At 60.3% G+C, this 26,631-nt stretch overlaps 1 protein-coding gene across 3 annotated transcripts; it reads right to left on the bottom strand.

The window, feature by feature from the left end:
- Nucleotides 1-429: 429 nt before the first annotated feature.
- On the bottom strand, nt 430-26,203 carry PPP6R1 (protein phosphatase 6 regulatory subunit 1). Of its 3 annotated transcripts, XM_037819466.1 has the most exons (24): nt 26,065-26,203; nt 14,364-14,596; nt 12,809-12,995; nt 12,583-12,720; nt 12,414-12,479; nt 11,365-11,477; nt 11,185-11,298; nt 10,282-10,444; nt 10,016-10,168; nt 9,791-9,925; nt 9,257-9,321; nt 9,059-9,174; nt 8,878-8,963; nt 8,592-8,681; nt 8,354-8,451; nt 6,277-6,334; nt 5,992-6,167; nt 2,763-2,890; nt 2,494-2,674; nt 2,339-2,409; nt 1,877-1,958; nt 1,571-1,681; nt 1,430-1,486; nt 430-1,341 (listed from the first exon to the last, which is right to left on the bottom strand). In XM_037819466.1, the coding sequence occupies exons 2-24, from the start codon at nt 14,588-14,590 to the stop codon at nt 1,338-1,340; spliced, it is 2,619 nt and encodes an 872-aa protein (XP_037675394.1). In that variant the 5' UTR covers nt 14,591-14,596; nt 26,065-26,203; the 3' UTR covers nt 430-1,337. The 3 variants fall into 3 exon arrangements, with proteins under 3 accessions (XP_037675394.1, XP_037675395.1, XP_037675393.1); XM_037819467.1 differs by having other exon boundaries at nt 430-1,486; nt 10,282-10,408; XM_037819465.1 differs by lacking the exon at nt 26,065-26,203 and adding an exon at nt 19,298-19,543 and having other exon boundaries at nt 430-1,486.
- Between the last annotated feature and the right edge of the window lie 428 nt (nt 26,204-26,631).

Below are 26,631 nucleotides of genomic sequence, written 5' to 3'. Positions count from 1 at the left end.
AAGAAGTGCAGGGGCTCCCACCTCCACCCCTGCTCCTGGAGGCCTGGCCTGGCCACCCCCTGTGCTCCCAGAGCGCCACTCCCAGCTGGCAGCTCTCAGCCGCGGGGTGGCCCTCAGCTGGGCGCTAACAGCCACTGACCCGCGGTGTGGCTGCCCGGGGCCTGCGTCTGCAGGGACAGGGACAGCCAGTCTGGAGCCAGCTGCCACGGGGCGCTAGGAGGCACCAGGGCCCACTTCCTCCTGGGACATCCCTTCCTTGTTCTGAGCAGAGGTTGCTCCCCCACCCCGGGAACCAGGGAGGGGGGTTGGGACTACAACTCTCAGAGTGGAGAGCGACTTCCTCAGGATGAAGGGCCAAGGGATGGGGCTGGGGTCTGGCAAGGGGCCCACCCCCACCCCACATCCCAGGACTCAGTCTCCACCACCAGGAAACTTAAATTGTTTTCCTTTATTTATATTTGCAATATGAAATAAAAGCTCGGCACGAACACACGCTCACACTCACGCCAGCTTGGGGAGAAGGAGCTGGGGACAAGGCCACTTGGCAGCCAGGGCTGGAGCCCCAGACACTCAGGATGGTCAGGGGGACCCAGCCAGACCCCCACCCGGGGTCTGTGAGAGATGCAGAGGGGGAGGGAAGTGTGGGTGTGGGCGTGTCCAGGCCCCACAGGAATGTCACAGGGGGGTCCCTACTTACAGGGACGTCCAGCCCCACTCCCCGGCAGAGCTGGGGCAGGCGGGGGCCCTTCAGCTCCCAGCCTGGGTGAAAGTGCAGGGTTCGGGGGGTGAGGGGGTGGGGGCAAAGGCACTGCCCCTCGGGCCCCTCTGCCCCCACCAACTCCTCCCCCAAGAGACCTGAGCTAAAGGCCAAGTGTGAGTGCGGGGGGCTGCCGGCTCGCTTTCCAGACCCAGGACAGGCAGGGGGACGAGGCCAACCACTGGTGGCGGCTCCGGCTGCGCCTCGGCCCCGTGCCCCCAGCCCCAGCACTGCTGTTCTTGCTGCTTCTCTCCCACGCCAACTGCCCTTCCTCCCACAATATATATATATATATAATATATAGCATAGGTCCCTCTCTCCTCTCTGATTGACTCTCTTATAGCTTTATTCCAGGAGGCAAAGCTCCATAATTCCTTTTTTCAGTGCAAATGGGGGTGGGGGTGGGGGCGGGGGCCTGTCTCTCCCTGGCACCAGGCTCCTGGGAGTCAGAAGAGAGGATGTGGGAGAGGAGGGGGTGGCATAAGGGGTTGATGGGGAAAGTGGGGCCACCCTGGGACCCTGGGCAGAGTCCACTGGGAGGCTGGATGATTTGGCCACCAGCGCCACCGGGCCCAGGCAGCTACCTGGGGACGAGACCAGAGGAGGGCAGGTGAGCAGTGGGAGGGTGCCCTCCTGCCCTGTGGGGCCCCCTGGGCCGCAGCCCACACTCACTGGGCGCCCGGGGCAGAGCCATTGGGCATCGGAGGCGGCGGCTCCAGGGCCTGGGCACTGTCACGGAGGGAAACACAGAGGCCGTCACCTCCCTGCCCACACCGGCACCGGCCCACCCCCTGGGCTGCGCCCACCACTCACCTCTGGCTTGGGGGAAGCCCCAGTGTCTCTGGGCTCTTTTCCCCCACAGTGGTCAGGGGAAGCTGGGGGGCCCCGGAGGCTGGGACAGAGGTAGAGGGGTCTCCGGGAGCACTGGGGAGAAGGGAGGCATGAGTCACTGCACTAATCCCAGCTGCGCTTGGCACTGCTTGCGGCAACCCCAGGTACCAGCACCCAGTGCTGCCCGGCAATGGCGAGGGGGACAGTGGCTGAGGGGCCAAGCTCCCTCAGGGGGCAAGAGCACAGCCTTCTCCCAGACCCCCCCAGCGAGCACGCCCGCCCTGTCACCTGTCCGAGGAGCTGGAGGCGGACTGCATCCCGTTGAGGGTGGCCTGGAGGTCCCCAATGCTGACTAAGGCCTGGCAGGGGGCTGCAGGGAGCAGGGCAGCAGAGGGCGAGGCTCAGCGCAAGAAAGGCAGCCCAACTGCGGGGATTAGGACGTGGGTAGGGGTGGACAGTGGGGTGGGTGGGCCGTGGGGAACATGGGGTCATGAGTGGATGCCCCATGCCCACCTGGGCTGCCAATACAGCCAGGGGAGCAGGGGATGGAGGGAATTGATGGGGGCTGTGGGGACCGTGAGCTGTGGGAGATGAAGCGCATGGGCTGGCCGCGTGGGCAGCAGGGAAGACAGACGCCCACTGCTCAGCCTCTCCACAACCCCTCAAACAGACCAGGCTGTGCCCCAGGCCTCAGGAGGGCTGCACCCGGTGCAAGGCAGGCAGGCACGGGCAGCGCTGCGTGAAGTTTACCTGAGGGCTCCGCTACACGGCCGCTGCCTGTGGCTTCCTGAGGTGCTGAGGGGGGCGCAGGGTCCTTAGACCTGGAGGGGGAGATGCAGCCGGGGGTGGAGCCAGGGCCTGGGCCCAGCTCCCCCTGCAGACCCGGGTCCCCGCCCCCTGCTCACCTGACCTGCAGGGCACTGCTGGCCGGAAGGGCGGCCAGGTTCTGAGAGGGGAGGCCCTGGGGGAGACTGCGAGGCCCCTGGGGGGCTGGGGGCCCAGGGCTTGGCCCCTCTTTCTCAGAGACTTGGGGGTCTGCTGCGGTTCCTGTAGGCACTGAGTCGAAGGTGGCTGTCCAGCTGGGGCCTGGACAGGGGGGACAGGGAGCAGGGTGGGTGCAGTGGCCAGACAGACACAGCATCCACACGGGTCCCGGCCTTCCCCGCTCACTCACCCTGAGGGCCGGGGCTGGTGAACAAGGCGGCCCCTCCCCTGGCCACGTGGCGCTCGCCGTCCTCCTCGTCCTCCTCCCCCTCCTCCTCCTCTTCTTCCTCCTCCTCACTGTCTGTGCTGCCTCCACTCCTGCCCCAAGGAAGAGCCTCATGAGCCAGCCGGGCTGGGGATAGAGGGACAGACCCCACGTCCCAGGAGCCGGCCTGGCCTGTGGCCTGTGCCTGACAAGCAAGCCTCATCTGCAGGTGACCTGAAAGGCAGCAGGAGGAGTGGCGGTGGACAGGGCTGGGCCTGGATCCCGGCCCGCTGCACCCAGGGCCACCAGGGGCCCTGGCCTCAGGCTCCCAGCCAGAGGACAAGAGGGACTTGGGAGCCAGGGCCAGGGAGCCTGGGGGGTGAGGTTGCCCTGGAGAGGTGGGTGGGCCGCATGGGAGATGGTGCCCTTTCGGGAAAGCCCCTTGCGCCCAGGCGCTGCTGCCCAGCAGCGGCTCAGTTTCCTCCCAGCCCTCGCTCCCTCCAGCCAGGCCCTGCCCTGCCATCCCCTCCGGAGCTGCTCCAGACATGTGGGCCCAGCTGGCTGCTGACTGACAACCCTCGTCCGTAAGGCGAAGCGCACAGCTTCCAAAATGCTGATTGCAGGTTGCTGTTCTAACAGCATTGCAAAGTACAAAGTTATCCATTTTTACATAATTAAAAATAAATAGAAACCCTCAGCAAATTAGGAATAAATGGGAACTTCCTCCACGTGATAAAGGGCCTTTACGAGAAACCCGAGACTGACGTCATGCTTGATGGTGAAAGACTGAAAGCTTTCCCCTAAGATCAGGAACAAGACAAGGATGCCCACTGTCACCACTGCTATTCAACACTGTACTCGAAGTTCCAGACAGGGCAATTAGGCAAGAAAAAGAAATAAAAGATATCTAGATTGAAAAAGAAATAAAACTATCTCTATTTGCAGATGACGTGAGCTTTCATATAGAATCCTAGGAAATCTACCGCAAGACCATTAGAACCAACGTACAAGTTCAGGACGGCTGCAGGACACCAGGTCAGCACACAAGACTCAACTGTTTCCATTCACTGGCAACCAGCAACCCAGAAACGAAACTAAGCCAACAATTCCACTTGCAACAGCATCAAAAAGAAAAAACTTCTGAGAAATAAATTTAACCAAAATGCAGAACAAACTGAAAACTACAAAACACTGCTAAAAGAATTACAGACCTAAATAAACGGAAAAACATCCTACATTCATGGGTCAGAAGACTTAACACTGTTAAGATGGCAATACTTCCCCAATAAACCTACAGACTCAACGCAATCCCTATCGAAATACCAATCATCTTTCTTGCAGAAACGGAGAAGCTGATCCTCAAATTCCTATGAGAAGGCAAGGGGCCCCAAGTGCCAAAACAATCTGGAGAAAGAACAGGGTCGGAGGACTCCCAGTTCCCGATTCCCAAACTGACTTCCCAGCTCCAGGCATGTGCTGGAAGCGAGGGGCGGGAGAGAACCACCATCCACGGCCAGCTGGCAGCAAGGGCCAGGACCGCTGGTGGGGACCGAGTCGCACTCAGCAGCATGCTCAAGTCTCAACCTGGACGTGACCGCGTGTGTTTCCTATACATACCGTGGAATTTCCGAGGGTCCTAGTCAGACACCCAGACTGAACGGGTGGGTCCCCACTCATCCGGATAGAGTCCCTCCAAGCAAGTGACACCAGGCATGGAAGCCAGGAGAAGCCCGAGACAGGTGGGCCGCTGCGGGCAGAGGCGGAGGTGCGAGCCGAGAAGGCCGGGGCCTGGCCACCAGCACCAGGACCGTCGCGGGAGGAAGCGTGGCTGCCAGGACCTTGATTCGGGGCCCCCAGTCTCCAAGGCAGCCCTGGTAGACTTGACACCATTCGAGGGAAAGAACAGCCTTTTCGGCACATGGTGGTGGGAAACCTGGGTATTCCCAGGCAAAAGAAAGCGGCTGGACCCTTTCCTACTGCCACATACAAAAATCAACTCAAGATGGATCGATTACCGAAAAAGTGCTCAAACAATAAAATCCTTAGAAAAGAGCACGGGGTAAATATTCACAACACTGGATTCGGCAATGGTTTCTTAGACAGGACACCAAAAACACAAGCAACAACAACAAAAATAAATCAGGCCATCAAAATTAAAAACTTTTAAGCATTAAGAATGGGACATTAAGAATGGGAGAAAATAGTTGCAAACCATCTATCTGATCAAAGTCCAATGATACTCAAAATATATAAAGAACTCCCACAGCTCAGCAATAAAAAGACAAACAACCCAAATTAAAAATGGGCAAAGGACTTGAAAAGACATTTCTTCCAAGAAGCACATGAGAAGATGCTCAACCACATTAGTCATCAGGGAAATCCAAATCAGAAACCATAGCGAGATGCCACTCTGCACCGCTAGGACGGCTATGATCAAAAACACAGAAAATAACAAGCGTTGGAGAGGATGTGGAGAAGCTGGAGCCCGCATGGCGGCTGGGAGGGTGCAGAAGGGATACGGGCTTGTTCTGCCTCTCAATCCAGCGCTGACAAAGGGGCTGCCTCGGGCTGTCCACCGAGGATCTGGGCACTTTCCTGTGCCACACGTCAAGACAAATGTTAAAACCACACCCTCACTGTCCCCCAAAGCAAATCACCGACCAAAGGCTCAGCATGGCAGGCAGCCGTGGCCTGCAAAATCACGTGGCACGATCTACCCGAATAGTGGGAGATCCCCAGGGCCAGCCAGCGTTCGACACAAATAATGGGACGTTTGTGAGGAAGGGCTGAGCCATCATCCCTCATCTCACTGGACTTTTGGGGAAAGAAAGGCTGCTCAGGGTCATCTCTTCACGTCTCTGGGAAGACAGCACGGAGCTCACCTGCCTGTCAGAGGGAGGCCGAGCCAAGGGCCGGGTGTGCCCACGACATCCCTGCGGGATCCTGCCTCTGTGAAGCTACGTGTCAGCCACCTCCTGCTCCTTTCGCAGCTCATCTCCTTTGAGCTGGGCTGCTATCACTCAAAACTCAAAGTGCCCCAACTGACGCACATGCTACGCCCTCCCTGCTTTTCAGTTCACTTCCAAGGGGGAAGGCTGTGCTCCACGTGGCCTCTGATATACTGGGTCAGGGCTGTGCTGGACACTTGGAGAAAGGAGGCAGGAAGGGGATGCTGGCATGGCCAGGCACAGGGACCGGCGGACCGCAGACTCACCGGACACTCTGGGGTTGGCCCAGGCGCGGACCCCTCCCCAGCTGGCGGTTCTGCCAGGTGCCATCCTCTCCATCCGATTCCCCAGAACCTTGGCCTTCTTCATCTTCCTCCTCCTCCTCGTCATCGAACTGCTGGATCCGGTCCTTGTAGCAGATCTCGAGCAGGTTGGAGTTGGGCTGCAGGGAGGGGGGAGCGGAGAGTGGCTGTGCCGCCCGCAGCCCCTCCACAGCCCCCCCCACAGCCCCCTGCCTGCCCGCCACAGCCGGGGGCCCGCACCACACTCACGTTCTCGTCGTCAGCATTGAGGGAGAACGTGATGTTGGCTGTCTTGTCAAAAGGCGCACTGGGGAGGAGAGCAGGAGGAGCAGTGGGCCAGGGCGCGATGGAGGGGCAGGTGGGGGTGCTGAGCGTGGGCTGAGCTCCCTCTCCTCCTCCTCCCTCCGCGCGCTCCCAGGAAGCGCCTACTCTAACCCGGAACCGGAACCACGCTGGACCCGTTTACACCAGCAGCCGCACCAGGGGGAACCAAAGCAAGGAGACCGCACCACCGCAAGAGACACGGTGCAGCGGGCTGCAGGGCGGCTGTCGTCTTGTTGTTAACCAGGATACTCGGTGCTGGTGGAGGCAAGTCAGTCAGTTGGGTGCGGCTCTTCTGCAAACAACTGGCAACATGGACCCAAACACTCCACTGCTCTTTGCTTCCTCGGTGATGCACACCCCAGCCAAGTGTGGCCCCCAACCTCCACACGCTCGAGGGCTGGGGCCAAACTCTCCCACGATGGACAAAACAATCACCTTCTAGCCTTCGGAATACAGCTGTGCCCAGGCCCCCTCCACAAAGGCAGGGTCCCGAGGGGCCACGTGACATTCCCAGGGAGTTGCAGGACGGCCGGCAAACGTACGCTACTCGGTCTGGCCTGTTCTACCTTCCACATCACAGACAAGGCCAGTGTGGACACTGCACACGGCTCTCAGCCTCTCTCCAAAGCCCCGCAGGAGCGGACCCCGAGTGAGGAACACTCGTGTTTTGGACACTGACTAGCCGCCACACAGGGCCCGGCAGCTAGAGGACATCCTGTGGCCTTGCGCTGTGCTCCCCTCCAGGCACGGGTCTCTCCGGGCTCCCCGGGTCTACCCATGTTGGCAACGCCTCCCGGTGCCCCGGACTTGGGCTCCACCAAACATGACGAGGGTCCGCGGCCAACGCTGGCCAGCAGGTCCGGGAGGAGCCCGTGCCCGACACCGTTCTGGGCACTACTGCTGCACCTCGAGGACCCCCCCGGACAGAGAAACAGAGCAGGCCTGCGGTGCACACATGGGCGGCACTGGGGAGGCAGGAGCCCCCACAGGCCCCCCACTGCCCTGACATGGCTGCTGGGCAGTCCTGGGCTTGAAGTCCCAACGGGACGCCTGTGACCCCTTGAGGGGACAGGGTGTTCACCCATCTCTCGTACCAGAACCCCACTTGGAACTTATACTGGCAAAAGGTGGCACAAGGCTCTTTTGGTCCCGGCCACTCTCCTGGTGAGCAGCCCTTCCTTCCTAACCCGGGTGGGGTTAAGTGGGGAGCTCTGGCTGCCTCCACCACCACCTCGCGTCTCTGCCTCTGCAGCAGCCCTAGGAAATGATTGTGGCCCTGACACTGTGGGTGTGTCCTGGGGTGAGGGACAGCTCTGGGCCCCACCAGAGGGTGGTTGTGACACCTAACGAGGGAACAGTGGGCAGCTCCTCACCCAGCAAGTGACTCAACACAGCCCAGCCCCTGCTGTCCTCTCAGCCACCCAACTCAGCCCCAAGGAGCTTGCTGGGCCGGGCTTCCCTTAGCAGGTGCCCTCCACTCAGCCCGGGCGCAAACTCGGTCTCCAAATGGGCCTCCTGTGCTCGTCCCTCCCCCCGGCTGCTCAGGGCAGGCTCTGGAGCCTCCAAGCCCTCAGAGATGGCAAAGCCCCCAACCCCCAGGACACTGTGCCCCAGCTCCCAACCCCACAGGGGCCCTGGCCCCGGTGCCCCCAGCCCAGCGTTTCACGGAGGAGGCGGCTGAGGATGGTCGGTGATGCCCCAGGCTGGTGGTCAGGTGGTGGCAGGACCAGACGTGGGACCCAGGCCGCAGGGCTGGGGTGGGGGCCACCTCCTCGGGGATGGGCAGGGGTGGGGGCAGCAAGCAGAGGTGGCACTGGAGGGCCAGGGTGCCAAGAGATGAGAAGGGCACAGGTGCCACATGGGGCGGGGGAAGGACCAGGAGGGCAGGACAGGGACAAGGGGAGAGGACTGATGCCGGGCAGGCCGAGGCCGAGGTGTGGGGACACCTCCGAAGGCCACGTCTCCGGCCTCGCCCCGAGCTCCGCTGCAGCAGGACACTCACTTCACGCTCTCCTCCTGCTCCCCAAACTCCTCGTCGTTGAACCCGAAGTGGTCGATGAAGGCTGAGGTCATGCGCTGCATCTGGAAATCCATGAAGGCCTGCGGGGGGCACGGCTTTGTCAGGGCAGCTGGGGGCCCTGAGGAAAGTCAGGGCTGGGGGCAGGGCAGGGGGCCGGGGCTGGGGCACCAGGGCAGGGTCGCCAACTGCGGTCCCGGCTGTGCGACCCGCGCCAGCCCACCTGCTGCAGCACGGCCTCCTCGGGGAAGTGGAACTCTTTCAGCCGGTCGTCCTCGTCGTCACTAGAGGAGTGCAGGTGGTGGGTGTTCACCTGGGGATGGGCGGGGCGTCAGGCTCGTGCAGGGTGGGGACAGAGTGGGCCGCTGAGGGAGGGCAGAGCAGGGGGCCACCCCTGACCAGAAAAGGACAAGAAGCCGCAGAAGAGGCAACCGGGGAGAAAGAGACTGCCACAGAGATGTGCTCGGCAGGGTGGGGGGCACGTGGTCGCCGGCCTGCAGGAGCCTCACCAGGTCCACCGTGTTCTTCTTGTTGGTCTCGGCCAGGGGTCCTGACACGAAGGCCTCCCAGCGCTCCTGCTGCTCGCCCGGTAGCTCTGCTCGCGGGGAGAGGTGCGGACTTCAGGGCCCCAGGTCCTCCCGTGGGTGCTCCTGCCCAAGGAGGGACAGCGGACGCCCCTGGGGGCCTCACCCTTCAGCAGCTGCCCCAGTTGCTCAGCGCTGGGCCCCTTCTCCGTGCTCTGCACCAGGGTATTGGCGATCCGCGTCAGGTGGCCCATGTAGCCTTTCCGCTGGCCGCCCTCAGACCTGGGTACACGAGGGGCCACAGTGGCACGTGGGCACCCACTCTCCACCCCCACCTGCAACCCTGGGTGGCCCGATCACTCACTGCACTCGATCGTTCTCCTCCCACGACACCAGGATCCGCTCCACCAGGCGGCACTGCTGCAGCAGCTGCGGGCAGAGCAGGGCAGGCACTGGCATTTCAGGGAGGACTGGGGAGGGCAAACCTGACCCTGCAGATGAGGGTGGGATCCCGCACCAAGCTCGGAGCTCACTGCTCTGCAGGGACCCCGTTTAGCTACCACCCTGGCTGGTGCCCACTGGACGTGGCTGGGAGCTGCGTGGCAGTGGGGCCCCACCGCCGATGGGACGGAGGCTGCTCCCAGAGCCGGGAACAGGCCAAGCACTGAGTCCACACCCAGGGGTGGGCTCGAGGTGGGGCTACCCCACCCCCTTGGCCTCTCCCACACATATCCACCCCTCCCACCCCCCGCGGCCTCCTGGCTCTTCTCAGACAGGCCTGCCTCACCCTCACCTCTCCCCCCACACCCATGGGCCCATGGCAGGGGCTGACCATTCGCTGGGGAGGGGGAGGCCTGCCCACGGATGGAGGGCCTGCCCCGCCCCCGTCCCCACTTACATGTTTGACAGCAGGGTTGGGGACCGGAGTCTCGGGGCTGCTGTCAGGTGGGGGCCCTGTGCTCAACATGGCGCTCACGAACATCTCCACTTGTGTGTGCAGGAAATTATTGAAGACGTAGTGGAAGAAGAGGTCCTGCAGGACAGAGGCCGGCCAGGTTGGCACAGAGCCCTGGCCCCACCCCTTAACCCACTCCCAGCCCCCTGCCCCCGGCCAGCCCCGCACCAGCACGGTGTTGGGCACGTCCAGTGCCAGCAGCTCCTGTGTCAGGGCCGAGTCGCCGGCACTCAGGGCACTGGCCAGCAGCTTGACCACATGCAGCCGCGTGTTCCCCAGGGGTGGGGTCAGGTGGCCCCACGTGGTCTGCAGTGGCTCCAGCTGCAGAGGTGGGGAGAAGCTTGGTTCCAGGCCCCAGGAGCGAAGGGGCCAGGTCCCGGGGTGCCCTTCCCCACCCTGTTCCCTGCCCTGCTCCCTACGACCCCCTGGCCCACCGGTGGCGGCTGCAGCAGGAGCTGGTGGAAGTAGCTGAGCCGTGGCCGCAGGGCCTGCAGGGTGCCCAAGGTGGCCACAGCGCTGTCCAGGGTGCCCTGGGCCAGGAGCTCCAGCTGCCCGTCCACACTGCAGAAGAAGTTGTTCATGGTCACAGAGTCGGGCCTGCAGCGGGACGGGACAGAGCGGTGACCCACACGGCTGGGGTGCCTGCGAGGGGCCGTGGCACGCCCAGGCCTCTGTGCACAGAAGCTGCACAGAGGCCCCTTGGAGAGCTGTGGGGGGCTCAGGATGGGCCTCTTTTGGAAGCAGCTGACTGCAGTCTACTCTGGACGTGGGGGGGAGCAGGCAGGGGCTGGAAGGGGCAGGGAGGCAATGACAGGCCCAGGGCCAGGTGGACAGTGCTGCAAAGACATGACAGCTGGGACCAGGGAGGGAAGGCCCAGCTGTCCCAGCAACAAGGCAGCAGGGACAACCAAGACCCCAGGGGCCGAGGGACCTGCCTGAGGGAGTGTGGCGGCCTGCCAGGTGCTCAGTCCCTGGCTCCACCACTCAGCTGCTTTGGGCACTTTACTCAGCCTCAGCTACTGTTTGTAAAATGGAACAGGGAACACGGATCTCCCAGAACGCTAACAACTACTGCCAATGTTAACGAACACAGCTGCCATCTTCCTGGGGTATGCCCACATCAGAACCCCACAACCGCATCTGCAGTCACCCCTTCCCAACAGAAGACGGCACTGAAGCTCAGTGTGGCCGCAGGGCTGCCCTGGGGAGGAGTCCGTGCCCATGAGCATGGCCAGCCTGGCCTGGGCGCCCCAGACACAGAGACCAACCCCGGACTGGGGGACACTGCCCAGAAGCTGTGCTCCCACCCACACACAGGGCCAGGGCCCGGGCCCCACCTGGGCCTTCGGGGCTCCAGCAGAGTCAGCAGCACCTGGATCCCATTGATGATGACGGACGGGTTCTGCTCTCCTTCAAACATGTTGCTCAGGAGCTGCTCGATCGTCTCCTGCCTGGGGCGGGGCGTCGATCAGGGCAAAGACCCCAGGCCTGTACCCCTCCCAGGCCCCCCCACGTACTTCTCCAGTGTGGCCAGCAGCTGGTCAGGCTCGGGACTGTCCTGGACCTGGACCATCTGCTCCCGGCTCAGGCGGATGATGTCACACAGGGACTGGGCCGCGTTGGAGTGTTGCTGCGGGAGGCAGGGGGCTGAGCGGCCCGGTCTCGCCGCTGGGCCCTCCACTGCCTGGGCCAGGACATCCCCAGGAAAGGACAATCGGACCCCCAGTCCTGGCTGCCCTGGAGGCTCAGGCACCCAGCCCTCAGCCCCTCAGGGGCGGGGAATACATTTGCTCCCATATTGCCAAGTGCCTGGAAGGGACAGTCCCACAGAGGAACGCCAGGGAGTCAAGGAGGGAGCCCAGAGGCACCCGGCACAACCAGAAGGAGAAGAGACAGGTGGAGAGAAAAGGGACACCAAAACAGCTTCTTGGAAAGAAACTCTTCCCAAAGCCAGCCCACGACGGCTGCGCAGTGCCTGCCCCTCAGCCGCCATGAGGTGGGCCAACCCAAGTATCCTCAACAGGGGCAGGGGACATGGAAGGTGGGAGACATAGTCAAGCAGCCAGGGAGGGGTGAGATGCTGGTCCACGCTACAACACAGAGCAGCAATGAAAACATGAGCTGGTGAACCAAGCTGACACAAGGAGGCCGAAACTGTGCGAATGCAGAGCAGTGGGGCCGGGGCGGGGGGCGACGGGGAGAACGGCGAGTGCTGCTAAAGCACACGGGGTGACTTGGGTGGTGAGAGAAGCACACTAACATCAACTGATGATGGCTACAGGACATTTAGGACACGGGAAGAACCACTAAATCGTTCTCTTCACTCAGGTGAGGCATGAATTCAGACACCAGCGAGGTCTTGCAGGCAAACCCCTCTCTCCGCGGGGGAGCGGGCTCTGCTTGGGGCCTAGAGGCTCCCCAGCCACGGAGGCGAGGTAGACGGTGTGTGGTTCTAAAAGCTCTGCTTTCCATTAAGGTGCATCCTCAAACCGGGGAGGGGCCCACAGAGGGAGAGCACAGGGCGGGGATGGACGGACCCCCCCAGACAGCGGGCCCCAGCACTCACGCTGTCGTCTTTGGAGGGGTGGATGAGCTCGATGAGGCGCTGGATGATCTTCTCCTCATTGAGCCACTGGGGGTCGGAGGGCGGGTGGGGCGCCTGGTCACTGCTGGCCTGGCCGGGGCCCACCGCACCTCTCTGCCCCCTCCCGCCTCCCCGGGCCGCGGAGACTCACGCTGACAACGTCCTGCCTCAGCTGTGGCCGCTCCACGCAGGTGAGGAGCCGCAGCAGCAGGTCCATGATGGCCGAGGTGCCCAGGTGCTGCAGCAGCAGGTCCACAAAGTCATCCTTCTTGCGCAGGAAGGACACCAGCTGCGGGGCGGGTGCGGTGCGTCAGGACCCCCAGCCCAAGGCTGGGCATCGCCCCCCACCCCCACGCCTGCTGCCACCCTGGGCACACCTGGTCCGTCTTGCGGTTGATGAGGATGCCCATGACCTTGCTGAAGAAGCTGGCAAGCAGCGGGTTGAGGCTGCCACTGCCACGCAGAAAGCCGTAGAGCCGGTTCAGGAGGGCCTCATCCGCGCCCAGGGCGTCGTTGATTTGGGGCACGTCCGACGTCAGGATCTCACACGCCACACTGGGGTACCTAAGAGGCAGGGGGCGGCCTCAGGGGGCGGCCGGAGGCCCGTGTCCTGAAGGGGCAGGCAGATGTGAGGGTGCAGGGGTCCCCGGAGCACAGACCTCTCCCTGCCCCAGGCACTGGGGTCCTTCCAGCCCCCAGCCTGACCCTCCTCCCAGTTTGGAAACTGACCGTGGTTCCCATTAGCCCTGACCATGGTCTGTCCTCCCTCCTGTCCACACCACCGCCTCGGGCCCACCTCTCCTGGACCCCACCTAGGACCCTGTCTGCCACATGCCCACCCTGTGCGCCTACCTACCCAGAGCCGGCTCAGAGCCAGGCCCGCGGGAGGGCCTAGAGGCACCCACAGAGGCAGCCAGTGAGCGAGTGGGGAGAGGAGCACCGAGGGAGTACAGGAAGGGTGGACTCGCAGCGTGCTGCAGGTGGGCACTGGGTGCGAGGCCGAGCACAGGGCCACGTGGGCAGATGAGCCCCAAGCACGCAGCTCACGCCCAGAAAGGAAAACGTGCGCAGGCCTCCAGGGGTCCCAGGGGCACGCGCACACTGGCCTCTGAATGCAGCCAGGCAGGCTCCACCCTCGGGGGGCCTTGCTAGTTGGTCTACGTGAAAAAAGTAAACAAACGTAGTGACAGCCAGATGAATCTCCAGGGTTGTATGCTGAGGGAAAAAGCCAGGCCTGCAAGGTTCCCACTGCGTGAATTCACTCAGAACGTTTTTCAAACAGTCAGACTGACAAATGGAGGGTGGACAGAGGCTGCCCAGGGTTGGGGGTGGGGGTGAGGGTGCAGAGGGCAACGGCTGGATCCTGGGTTGGTGGAGACCTGGGCTGTGGATTGCAGTGGGCCCACAAATCTGCAGAGGTGGGGGTGGGCAGAGCCTCACCCCGCTGAGCCAGCATATAAAGCCCCCACCACGGGACAGGGCAGGTGACACGGGGCCGCTGCGTTCTCTCTTCCACGTGCAAGGAGTCATACTCATCCCAATAAAAATTCCAATTAAAAAAAAAACAGCAAAAAAAAAAGTTGGGGGGCAAATGGGATGATCGGTGGATTGTCACCCTGGGACAGCTGGGGGAGGGTCATGAGGCCATGCCCTCTGCTTCAGGTACATCTGGGAAATTCCAGAATAAAAACTTTAAAGACAAAGCCTAGTGTGGTGGCATGGCTCAGTGTGCAGCCCTGGGGGACCCTGACCGCTCCCTGCCTCAGTTTCCTCACGCCCAGACTGAGTGCGCCCTGGGGGCCGCGAGGCTTAGAGGCAGGGATGCCTGTGCCTTGCTTGGATGGTGCCCGCCCCGTGATGCCCCAGAGATGGGTGTGACTGTCCTGGGGTGCTGAGGGGGCGGGGGGCCTGAAGGACACGCTGGGGGCTCACTTGTAGCGCAGCCGCTCCTCGCCGCTGGCGGGGGGCTCCTGGGTGACCCAGGCCACCATGGCCTGCAGATGGGGTGGCTGCAGCAGGAAGTCCAGCAGCTTGCGGTTGACGACTTTGCACTCCTGCAGCACGTCCTCCTCATCCAGCAGCTCGGGCAGGCTCAGGCCCTCCCGCTCCAGCAGCGTGTCGATGTGTGAGCTTGTGTGCAGGTCAAACTTCCAAAACATGGCGCCCTGGCGGAGGGGGGCACGAGTCGGTGGTGTGGCTGCAGGGGATCAGTGCCAGGGACAGGTGGGCTGGAGAGCAGAGGGGCCCTGCTGGGATGGGGGGCGGGAGAGGGGCCTGGCCCCTGGACCCCCGAACCACGTCCAGGCACCCACAATGGACGAGGTCGGCTAGTGCTCAAGAGCCTCTAGCCCCCGCTCCTGGGCTCCAGGATCAACCACGAGCCAACCCCACCACGACCCCCTGGAGGGCACAGAGACAGAGACGCTACTTACAGCCCTCAGGCCCGAACCTGGGAAGCCCACGCCTTCGCACAGACCCGATTCAGTCCTGGGGGCTCGGGCCTAAACGTCTCTTCAAGGCTCCACCTCTCTCTCCACTGAGCCCCCCTCGACCCTGCTGCTGCCATAGGGAAACCGAACCATCCCGCGGCCTCCCCAGGGCCCGGAGAGGCCTCAGACCCTGCTACCGAGGGGATGTGCCCCGTTGCTCCACGAGCAATGCCACACGTGGGCAGGACACTGCTGGGCTGCAGCCCCAGCCTTGCTCATCCTGGAATCTCCAGCTCCCCCTGGCCTCCGGGTTTGCTGCCCACGTCCAAATCTCAATACCCTGTGACGCCAAGGCCACGGGCGGGTGCAGGGCAGACGCAGCGGAGGCAGGACAGTCTGTGAGGCGGCAGCAGTGGTTGCCTGGACACTGCCCACCCCCAGCTCCCCTCCCCCACCCAGACCCAGTACAGGGAGGAGGAAATGGGGGGGTGGGAGGAGTGAGAGGGATAAAGAGGGAGGCGCCCAGCTCCTTCACCCCTCTCAGAATTCGCCCAGGGCGCCTCATCAGGGGGTCGCCGGCCTGGCCCCTGCACACCCACCGTGGTCAGGCTCCTGCAGCACCCCCCTCCTTCCACCCCCCACATAGCAGTAGCCTTAACCGGGCCCAGCCACTCCTCCAAGGCAACTCAAGGACCTGCCACCCCCTTGCAGAGGAAATGGGGCCTGAGTGGGCAGCACGTGGCCAGGGTGGCACGGCCCCTGGCTTGAGCCCGGTGACACCCAAGGGCACCAGAGAGCCCCACAGCCCACTAGGGTGAGGTGCTTCCAAGACCACAGGGCCCACTAGGCCCCTGGGGTGTCGCCCAGAGTGCAAGTGTTACCTACCTCCTGAAAGCACACGGCCCCTCTGAGGCAGAAGCAATTACTAGCTCCACTCCCCTACAGCCACAGGCAGTCCCACTCCACAGCACCCCTAACCCTCCACACCCCACACCCTCCTCTGGAACCGGTTTGCAACCATCATTATGAACCCACAGAAGTACCTCCTCCCCGTGCCCCTGCAGGCGAATGCCCCGATGTGGCCGCCTCTCCAGGCCGAGCCCCCAGCCACCCTTCGGCACCCGCTCACCTGCTTTCGCTTGCCCCCTGCTGCCACACCTTCCCCTGGCTGACCTTGCTGCCCCCAGGCAGCCCCCCCTGATCACCACCCCATGGCCCCCGAGCAGCCCAGTGTCCCTGTGCCCCCAGGGCCCCGAACACTAGCTCTTTGCACTCCGCCCTGCTGATGCCATGGTGCTGGGTGCCCCTGCACAGTCTGGGGCCAGGGCTCCATTTCACTGTCCCCAGTGCAGCGCTGGGCATACAGGAGGCCTCATGTGCCCACACATAGTGGCAGGCACCCACTCCACAGTGAGCATGGGGAGCTCCAGGGCAACTGTCCAGCCGAGGTTCCATGCTGAGTGCCAGCGCCTGGGCAGAGGACGTGCTCGGCAGGCACCGATGGGTGAGCACAGCTGCAGCCAAGTCCCCGCCGTGCCCTCTCAGGGGCCCCGGCCACCTTCCGCCCCCTGCGCCTGGCCCTCCTCTCCCTGCCAGCAAAAGATGGGCTCTGCCCACATGTCACGGACCCCTCAACCAAACCTCAGAGGGACTTCCAGACCCCTCGCTCTTCATCCGCAGGCTTGCCACTCTGTCCCAGCACTAGGGGCTTCCGGGGTCAGCCAGGACCAACAGCAAGGCCCTGGCAGCATATCCTCTCCTGCGTGACACTCGCAGTTAGTGCCTCACCGTCCATCCCAACCCCAGACCACCACCCACTTGGCTGCTCAGATCAAAATTCGAGGTACCATCCTCACATCTTCTGTCCCTTATGCATCAAAATCCAGGTACCACTCCCCAGTGGTGAACACCCACCCCGACTCCGCCTTGCCCGCCTTTCCGCATCCCGCCCCACCAAGCAGCCGCCAGTGTGCTGCCTCTGTGCAGAGCCCTCCACGGGGCCCAGAACCCCAGTCTCGTCCACCTTCTGCCTCACCCCCAGCCACAACGGCCGGCTCTCTCTTTCTAGAACACACTGAGCTTGGCCTGCTCAGGGACTGGGCATGTATCAGGGCACCCCAATAACTGGTCCCTGCTCACCCTGCAGGTCTCCAGCCCCGACCAGCGAGCCAAAGCGCCCCCTGACCCACCGTGGCCTCCAGGTTATGGTTCCCGAGGACGCAGGTCCCCACGGCACCTGCCACTGCCCCAGGGGCTCTCGCCTGCCGGCTCACCCCAGACCAGCACCTGCCAGAGTGACGACACACATGCACCACCTGCACTGTGACCGTGGGTGCTCAGGGCAGTGTCTAGACCTGGGCTGTGACAAATGCTGAGGGACCCATGCAAAGACACCCCTTCTCCGAGTCCCCACTCTTCCATGAGGCCCCTGCCCCCAGGAGGCAGGAGGCTGCACCTAGCTGTCACCCCACCCCTGCCCCCCCAGCCACATGAAGGGATCCCCAAATCCCAAGGAGGCACAAAAGCCCCTGGGGTGGGGGAAGGAGGCAGGGGAGGCCCATCTCCCACTGTCAGCAGGCCGCAGGGCCAGCTGTGGCGGCTGAGGAGGAAGAGGAAGGAGCGAGACCGCAGGCCATAGGGCGAGCTTTCGGCGCATCCAGCTGGAGTAACGAAGAAACCGCCGCTGCTTCCAAAGAGAAGGCGGCAGCGTCCCTGTGCAAACACTTGGGGAGCCTTACCCTGCGCCGGCACCAATCCCCTCCTTCTCCGGAGCCTGAACTCCTCGGGGGCCTGTCCCACTGGCTCTCCACTGGGCGAGGCGGCCCACCAGGGCCTGCCAGAGCCTGACGTCCTGGGGGAGACCAAGGGCAGTGCCGAATCCGCACACTGCCAGGCGCAGGGAGAGGCTCTCTTGATCTGGGGTGCTGGGACCACAGTCATCTCCAGGGGCAACCACCATGTTAATTATGACTCTGCCAGCTTCCGGCCCAGACCCGGAAGACCCCACTCTCTCTCCTCCGAGGGCCTGAGAGTCTGAGGCTTCTGTCACGCCGGAGACATCTCCCAAGGCAATGAGGAGACGAGGAGATAGACATGGGAGGGGGCCCGAAGGCTGCCCAAGAGAAGTGAAAGGACCCACCCAGGGCCTCCCAGGGTCCGAGTCAGGTACACCACAGACAGGAAGCAGATGGTGGCTGCCAGGGACGTGAGGTCGGGGGTGACAGCCTAACGGGTCTGGGGCCTCCTTGTGGGGTAACAAAAACATTCTGGAACTAGATAGAGGTGGTGGTTGCAGAACAATGTGGATGCACTAAACACCACTGAACTGTACACTTTAAACAGGCAGGCTGTAAATCGGTATCTCAACAGAGCTGTTACAAAACAAAACAAGACACCGACCCAGGACCACCCGGGCAGGTCCCCTCAGGCCCCAAATCAACCCTGAGCTGAGAGAGCCGAAGCCCACCAAGGCCCCACCAGGGCTCGCCCAGACCCCCAGCAGCACCCCCGTGCACACTGTGAGTGCCACAGGCCGACTCATGCTGTGCCTGCCTCGCTGCCCCACGTCACCACCAGCCACATCTGACGGGCGTGCAGGCGGGAGCCACGGCTGCCCAGGGGCCCTGGCCCCAGCGGCTTTGCTGAAGGCGGAACCTCTCAGTGCTCAGTTCCGAGGCACCTGATCTGAGGGGGCAGGCTGCCGCCTCTACCCCCCAAAATCCCCTTCCCACGCTCCAACCTCTTCATCTGCTTCAGGTCTGGCTTCCCAGGAAGGCGGGGTGGGAGAGGGGAGCCACGGGGCAGTGGGGTCCAGACAGAAAGGCATGGATCTGGGGTACAGCACCTCAGCAGGGCTGCGGCCCGGAGAACCTGGGGCGCCCCCAAAGCTCTCCACCTCGGGCACGCCTCTGGAAACCAGGAAGCCAGAAGGAGGGAGGAAATGGACCAGGTGCCAATGGACAAGCGAAAAAGGGGGAAAATGAGATTCCCTGCTCCAAAAGTTTGCCCCCCTCCTCCTGACTCAGAAGCACCGGCAGGAAACACTGGGGCAGGCGGCACAGGTGGGTCTGCCCAGCAGGCACATGACCTCAAGGAACCCCGTGTGCCCAGGGGCGGGGGTGCTGGCCCCTCCCTCATCTGTCCTGCTGCTGAGACCCAGCTCCAGCTCATCTGTCCGTCCGTCCCAGCACAAGGGTGGCCCCAGGATGCCCACACCAGAAACACTGGGGGAGAAGGATGTCCTGTGGGTTCCACTCCATCCCTCCTGCAGTCGCTGCATGCGCACCACCCCCACCCTCTGCAACTTTTAGCAACTTCAAGAAAACGGAAGTGACTACCAAGAGTTTTTAGCAACCGTTTGAAAACCATGACTCTGGCTGCAAACGGAAGGAGGGGCAACTATAAATGAGAAAGGAAGCCATTAAAAATGAAAACTACCTCTGCAGCTCTCCTCCCGCCGGGCCTCCGGCATCACCTCTTGCTCCTGGCGCTGCCTCGTGTTCCACCACGCTGGCTGCCCCGCGGACCTGCCGGCCCGGCCCGGCTCACAGCGGGCCGCAAGGCGGCTCCCGGGCACTGACCCGCCACTGCCACAGCCAGGGAGCCCCAGGGCTGACCCTTCACCTGCCACCCCGTCCCTCCCTGCTCTGGCCCCAGAGCACCCGGAAGTGGAGGCCACGAGCCCGGGGCATCTGGGAGGTGTCCCGGAACAGGAATGGGAACCCTCCCAGCCTCAGCTGTGGGCTCCCGCCCCACCCTCGGGGTTACAGACCCCCTAATTAGGGCCAGAGCTCTAATTAGAAACTGGCTGGGCAAGTCCAAGCTGGGGAAGAGAACCTGCTAGCAGCCACCAGCGCGGCCCCTGCCCCTTAAAGGGCCCCTCGGCTCTGAGGACGTGAGGCAGCGTCCCTCAACTTCCCCTCAAGCCCCGACAGTTCTCAGCTGAGCCTGGAGCCGGCCAGGGCCCCCACTCCCGGAGAACGCAGAGGGGGGCGCTGCCCGTGATGGGGCTTCTGGGGAGGCCAGGCAGCCACAGGCCTCACCACCACCCCACAGGCGGGCACCAGGGCCTCCCACTTGGGAGAGGCGGTCCTGTCTAAGGTCACACGGGGTGGCAGCTGTGAGGCCTTGGCAGGCAGGGGGTGTCCCTGTTAGGGGGAGCCCCGGGCATCTCCACAGACCCCAGAACCACACTCTGTTGGTGGGGAGGCTCTGGTTAACTCCACAGCACAGAGAAATCAGGAAACAAGAGATAGGGGACGCCTGGACAAGGACTGGGGCGAACCCAGGGCGCCACTAAGGACTCACTCTAGTGGCCCCAGGTGTAGACAAGCAGGAAGGAGACCAAGGTCTAGGGAACAGAGGGGGGCAGAGCAGCAGGAGGGGGGAGAGACCCCAGGATGGGAGGCCAGAAAGGCCTGGGTTCGAGTCTTAGGTCTCCAAATTCAGCCTGCGTATGGCCTTGGCCAAGGGACGGAACCCATGAGCATCAGGTTTCTCATCTGGGAAGTACCTCGCAGGGAGCAGGGGCCCTTCCCAGAGAGACCCCACAAACATGTGCAAAGGAAAAACCTTGCTCTGGCACAGGAAGGAGGGCGCTCCGCCTCTCCAGGAGCGGCCGCACCCCTCGCCTCACCTCTTGCTGCAAGCTGCACCGCCCCTCCCTGCCTGGCACCCACTGCTCCCTCTGGCTCTGGCTTGACTGGCTCCTCCTGGCCTTCAGGCCTCAGTGCAGAAGCCACCTCCTCCAGGAAGCCTCCCTTGACCGCGTTAGGGGCCTGCTCCTGCTTCCACACATCCCACGGTGACCCCTAGGATGGCGCCTGGCAACCCTGGGGCACAATTTGCCCATTTTGGCATGTGCCTCGCCCTTGGAGAAGAGCTGCCTGTCCCTGTTGAATTCATGGACTCTGAAGTCCGGAGGTGGAGGGTCATCTGCTAAGGTCATCCAATCATAGGTATTTAAAAAAAAAAAAAATGGGGGAGAAGGACCCAGAAAGGCAGGTTCTCCTGTACAGGGAAGAACTCACAGATGGCCCAACAAAAGCTAAGTACTAAAAAGACCAAAGCAGACCCGGGTCAAGATGGCAGAGAGAGGAGCTCCAGGGTGCCCTCCTCCACAGCAGCTTCAACACAACCAGCAAGAACTGGCAGAAACATCTTTCTCAGAGCTCCAGAAAACAGTTACAGGACTGCAGTAACAGAGCAAGCACCAAATCAAGGAAAGGCTACCCAAAAGTGGTGGGTTTCCTGGCGCTCTGGCTGGCCCCACCCCACCCCTCACCAGTTGAGAGCAGAGCTGGCCCTGTTCCTAGTGAGGATCCCTGGTCCCCGCAACCAGGCAGCAGAGTAACTAAGGCTCGTGCGCATGGTGGGAGCATCTGTGTCTGGCCCCGCCTGTCTGGTGATGGCCTGAGGGAAGCACCTTCCCAGAACTTGCCCTGCTGCCTGCTGGAGAGCATGAAGTCGTGCTGCCTGGGGCAAGGGTATTCTAGTTGTAGGACATAAAGAACAGTGCCTCGACTGCAAGGAAACTGTTTCCTAGGGAAGAGGGACATTCAGAGCTAGGGAAATGGGGAAATTCCTAGGGCCACATGCACATGCCCAAGACAAGACAAGACACATGCACAGAAAAGATCAGAGCAGCCCCTAAGCTTTGGCCTGGTGCAATTCTCTAAACTCCTTGTATGGATAAGCCCTGAAGGAAAGCAATCCCACAGATCAATCTGCAAAGAGCTGGAAGGGTCTTTTTTCCTTTTTTTTTTTTTTGTTAGCTCCTGGTATTCAAGGAAAGTTCTAATACTAGCTGGATGTGAGTTTAAGAACAGATGGGTCAGAGTCTAAATTACAGTGATAACACATTAAAATATCAAAATGTCTAGGTCTTGACAAAAGATTACAAAACACGCAAAGAAACAGGGTGCCATAACCCAGGCAAAGGCGAAGATGAAACCTTCAATGAGGAGGGGCAGACCTGGGACACTTCAGGCCAAGATTTAAAAAAAACAGTCCTGAAAATGCTCAAAGAGCTAAAGGAAGACATGGACAAAGCACTAAAGGAAACCAGGAAAGTAACAGCTGAACACAGAGTACCAACAGAGAGATGGAAATTATGAAAAGGACCCAAACGAGCTGAAGGTCACAGTCACAGAAACTTAAAATTCCCTAGAGGGGTTCAACAGCAGATGGGAGCTGGCAGAGGAAAGAATCAGTGCACTTGAAGATAAGACAACCGAAAGCAGCCAGTCTGAGGAGCTGAAGGAAGAAAGAATGAAGAAAAGTGAACAGAGCCTGAGGAAACTGTAGGACACCATCAAGCCTACCAATATACACACTGTGGGAGTCCCAGAAGAAGCAAGAAAGGGGCAGAGATAATATTCAAAGAAATAATAGCTGAAAACTTCCCAAATTTAACAAAAGACACATCTGAGATGCTCAAGGAATTTCAAATAGGATAAAACTAAATAGACCTACAGTGGGGCCTATTATTATCAAACTGTCCAATGCCAAAGATAAAGAGAATTCTGGAAGCTGTGAGAGACAAACAGCATCACACACGCGGGAGTCTCGCTAAGATTAAGTGCCGATTTCTCACTGGAAACCATGGAGGCAAGAAGGTAGTGGGAGACACATTTAAAGGGCTGAAAGCAAAAACTACCAACCAAGAATCTGTATCCAGCAAAACCGTCTTTAAAAAAATGAGGGAGGTTTCTGTATATATGTTATATTTTACAAACAATGGAAATAACTGAAACTGTGGAACTATAACCCATAACATTCTTTGAAATTTGCTCTCTAACCACTTGTTAAATCATACTTTTAAAGTTACCACTGTTATGTATATATGTTAAAGTTCACAATAAAAATTGCATAAAAAAATAAGCTGACCATAAAAAACAAAATGAGGGTGGGATTAAGATGTTCCCAGATAAACCAAAGCTGAGGGACTTCGTCACCACTAGACTGGCCCTATAAGAGATGCTGACGGGAGTTCTGCAGGTTGAAAAGACACTAGACAACTGACTGAAGTCACAGGAAGAAATAACGATCTACAGTGAGGGTATCAACAGGGGTAAACATAAATACCTTTGCTTTGTATTTTTTATTTGTAACTCCACTTTTTACTTCTTACAGAATCTAAAAGGCAAAAGCATAAAATGGAATGTATCAATGGTTTTCATCTCATAACATAAAAATATGTAATTTGTGACAAAACTATATAAATGCAGGGACAAGGAACATAAGTTTGCATACACTATTGAAGCTAAATTGGTGTCAATACAAACAAGATACAGATTTAGAATGTTAAATTTAAGCCCCATGGTAACCACAAAGAAAATATCAGAGAATATGCAAACTTGTAGACACAAAAAATAGAGTATGGTTTTACCAGGGGTGGGGGCAGAGGCAATCGGGAGTTAATGCAAAATGGGTATAGGGTATCTGTGTGGGGTGAAGGGAAAGTTCTAGTTATGGATGGTGGGAAGGGCACTGCAACATTGTGAATGTGTTAATCCCACTCTATGGCAAGCTTGGAAGGGAATGGAACAGGAAGATCTGTGAGATACATACACATATCCACAATTGAGAAAAAAGAGAAAGATAAACTAAAGAGATATTGACAATTAAATGCAATACACAATCCAAGATGGGATCTAAGAGTGGAGATAAGGCTCAAAAGCACATTCCTGACACATAAGAAAAAAATATACAGACTATAAGCTTTCAAGCAGTGTTAACTTTCTTAAGTGTGCTAACTGTGCTTACGATGGTTACATAGCGAATATCCTTGTTCTTAAGAAATGCACATGGTGGTGTCATATATGGTGTCAATTCTGATCTCAAATGTTCAGAGAAGATAGATAACTGACAGATAGATGAAAAAAATGATACGGCAAAGGTGGCAAAATGTTAAAATTGGTGGATCTGGGTATGGGGGTGTATGTTGGAGTTCTCTGTATGGGTTGTGTGTAACTTTTGCAATTGTCCTGTAAGTTTGAAATTATTTCAAAATAAAAAGTTTAAAGAATTTTAGAAATAAAATGTTTTAGATGGTGGGGGTAAAAGAAGGACAGAAGTAAATCGAAATACACAGCACCACAGAGAGCGACACAGCCATTCACTGGAAGCCAAAGGGCGGCAACCCCGATGCACACGCCACCCCCAAACAACCACCCACGTCTCTCGGTCTCAGCCTGAGGGGCATTTGGGGCTGGCTCATCCTTGGCTGGGGGGTGGGGGGGCATCCTGGGTGTTATAGGATGTTGAGCAGCAGTCCTGGCCTCCACTCACCAGACGCCAGCAGCATCCTTGTGTGACAACCAAAGCTGTCTCCAGGTATTGCCAAATATCCCCAAGGGGGCAAAATGACCCCTGCCAAAAACCACTGTAGTAGATGATAGCAAGCCACATGTAATAACCTAACAACCTCCGATTCTGGGGCACCTTCTGCACCCTGCATTCTGCCAAAGGCATCTACCAACATCAAACTAATTCACAGAACCCCAAGAGGAGGTCACTCCTGTTACCCCCACTTTCCAGGTGACAGAACTCCCCAGTGACTTGTCCAAGGTCTCACAGCCACATATCAAAGCGAGGACCCAAACCTAGGTCTGTTTGTCAAAAGGTCTTGCTCCAAACCACCGGCCTGCACTGCCTCCCAAACGTGCTGTAAAACCCCCAAAATCAAACCACATGGCCTCACTTAACATACACAGAATGATGCCCATAAGGAAAAAGTTTAAAACCCAGAGAACGTAACATTTAAAAAGTGCAAGCAACTCCCACTGCCATTCCCTTCAGTGAGAGCCTGTCCCAGGGTGTGACGGCCCTGCTACCAGGGTACCATACAGAATACGCATGCAAACCACACACACTGGATCTTCCGGGCAACTGTGAGTCACCGCAATGTTCACCTTGCGTGCTGACGGTTAGAACCTTATCCTCGAGTTGGACAAATCCCCTGTGGTGTCTTTACAACTCTGAACCCAGTACACCACATCTGAAAACACATTTTCCTTTCCAGAAACATCTTGCTTTTTGGACTGGTGTCAATGGTAACGACTGCATCCTCAGCACATACGTGCACGCGTGTGTCTACGTGTTTACGCATGTATGTATTTATGTGTGCGTGTGTAAAAGAACAAACCAGAAACACCCTACCCAGAATGTCCTGCTCGAGGCTCCAGCTTTGCCCACTTCCTCTCAGCATGTTGAACCCCCCACCTTTCCCACCTTCACATATTTGCATGCGCTGTTCCTTCCACTGGGAATGCCCTTCCTCCCACTCTCCATCTGTCAACTCCGACTCATCCTTCCTCGACAGAGAAAGCCACTGGACCGGCCAGTCTCCCCAGTGCCCAGCCCTCCTGGTCTCCCGCGACGCCCTGAGTTACCTCTATCCCATACCTCACAGCGATTGTGACTGGCCGGCTCTGCCTTTGTCTCCCCAGGGACCCAGGCCCCTCCAGGGCAGGGCCTGGGGCCTCCCTCTGTGCCAGCACGGGGCACCCTGCCTGCCCTCGGCAGGCCTCATCTCACAGACGCGGGACCAAGAGCTGGCACCTCCAGACAACGCCAGCAACCAAATTCCTCCTCCCAAGGAGAAGCCGAGGCAGCCAGGGGTGGGGGAGCCACAGTAAGGGAGAAGGGAAGGCCCCGCTCCCCTATATCCTGAGCCCGAGGGTCAGGCAGAGGGCAAACAAGTCCAAGAAGGCAGGAAACAGGGAAGGAGGTGAGGCAGAGATGGGGGTCAGGAAAAAGATGAGAGTGTGGAGGGGAAAGACGGTGCAAGATGGGGGTGGCAAGGAGGAAGAGACTGAGGGTAGGAGATGAGGGTGCCCAAGTGGGAAGACTCTTGGGGGTAGGGAGCGAGGGGGCAGGGACTGGGGGGGTAAAGTCAAAGAGGGAAGAGACTGGAGAGCGAGAGAAGGAGAAGACACCGGGTGGGGGGGCGACAGGGAGGGAGGCGGTGAGGTGCAAGTGGGTAGGAAGGGGGAGAAATTGGGGGTAGGCCGAGGCTACTCTCTAAACTTGGGGGGAAACAGACGGGAGAGATGAGGAAAGAAGGATCCGCAGGAAGACGGCAGTGGACCCGGAAAGGAAGAGACTGGGGCCCCCGAGGGGGACTGAGATGGGGCTCTAGGGGCCCCCGGGGCGGGGGGTGCTGGGCTCCGGAGGGGGATCCCGGGGCGCGGCCAGCTCACCTGCGCGGGGGGGCGGCGGCTCCTCGCACTCGGGGCTCATCGGGGCGCCCCCTCCGCCCCGCCGCCGGCGGCTCGGGCCCCTGCTCGGGGGCCTGGTATGTGGGGGCGAGGGGTGGCGTCGGGGTCTCGCGCAGGCGCTCTCGGATCAATGGGGGGGTCCCGCGCGCCGAGCGCCGCAGAGTTCGGGGCTGAGCGCAGGCGGGGGCCGGGGGTCGCGGGGGTCGAAGGCGTTGGCCGGGCCGCGGGGACCCGCGCAGGCGCCTCGGCGGGGCGCGGGGGAAGTCGCCGCGGTCTCCCCGGTCCAGGCCGGCGTCCTGAGGAAAAGCAGAAGGCGGTCGGGGAAAATGTCGCCCTCCCGGGTGCCCACAGGCCGCAGAGCCGAGTAGCAGCCGGCGGAAGCCCAGACCCGCTTCCTTCAGCCGCCTCTTCCGCAAACTCGCCGGGCCCCCGGAGCCTGCAGTCCGCCCCAGGCCTCCGACGCCCGGCGCCCGACGCCACGATCCCACAATCCCCCGGCGCAGAAGCGCACAGACACCCCGCCCGCCCGCGGCCCTCTCGGTGCGCAGG

The sequence above is a fragment of the Choloepus didactylus genome, chromosome 27 (genome assembly GCF_015220235.1).
Source record: "Choloepus didactylus isolate mChoDid1 chromosome 27, mChoDid1.pri, whole genome shotgun sequence".
NCBI classification, from domain to species: Eukaryota; Metazoa; Chordata; class Mammalia; order Pilosa; family Megalonychidae; genus Choloepus; species Choloepus didactylus.
This window is presented reverse-complemented; position numbering and strand designations above follow the sequence as displayed.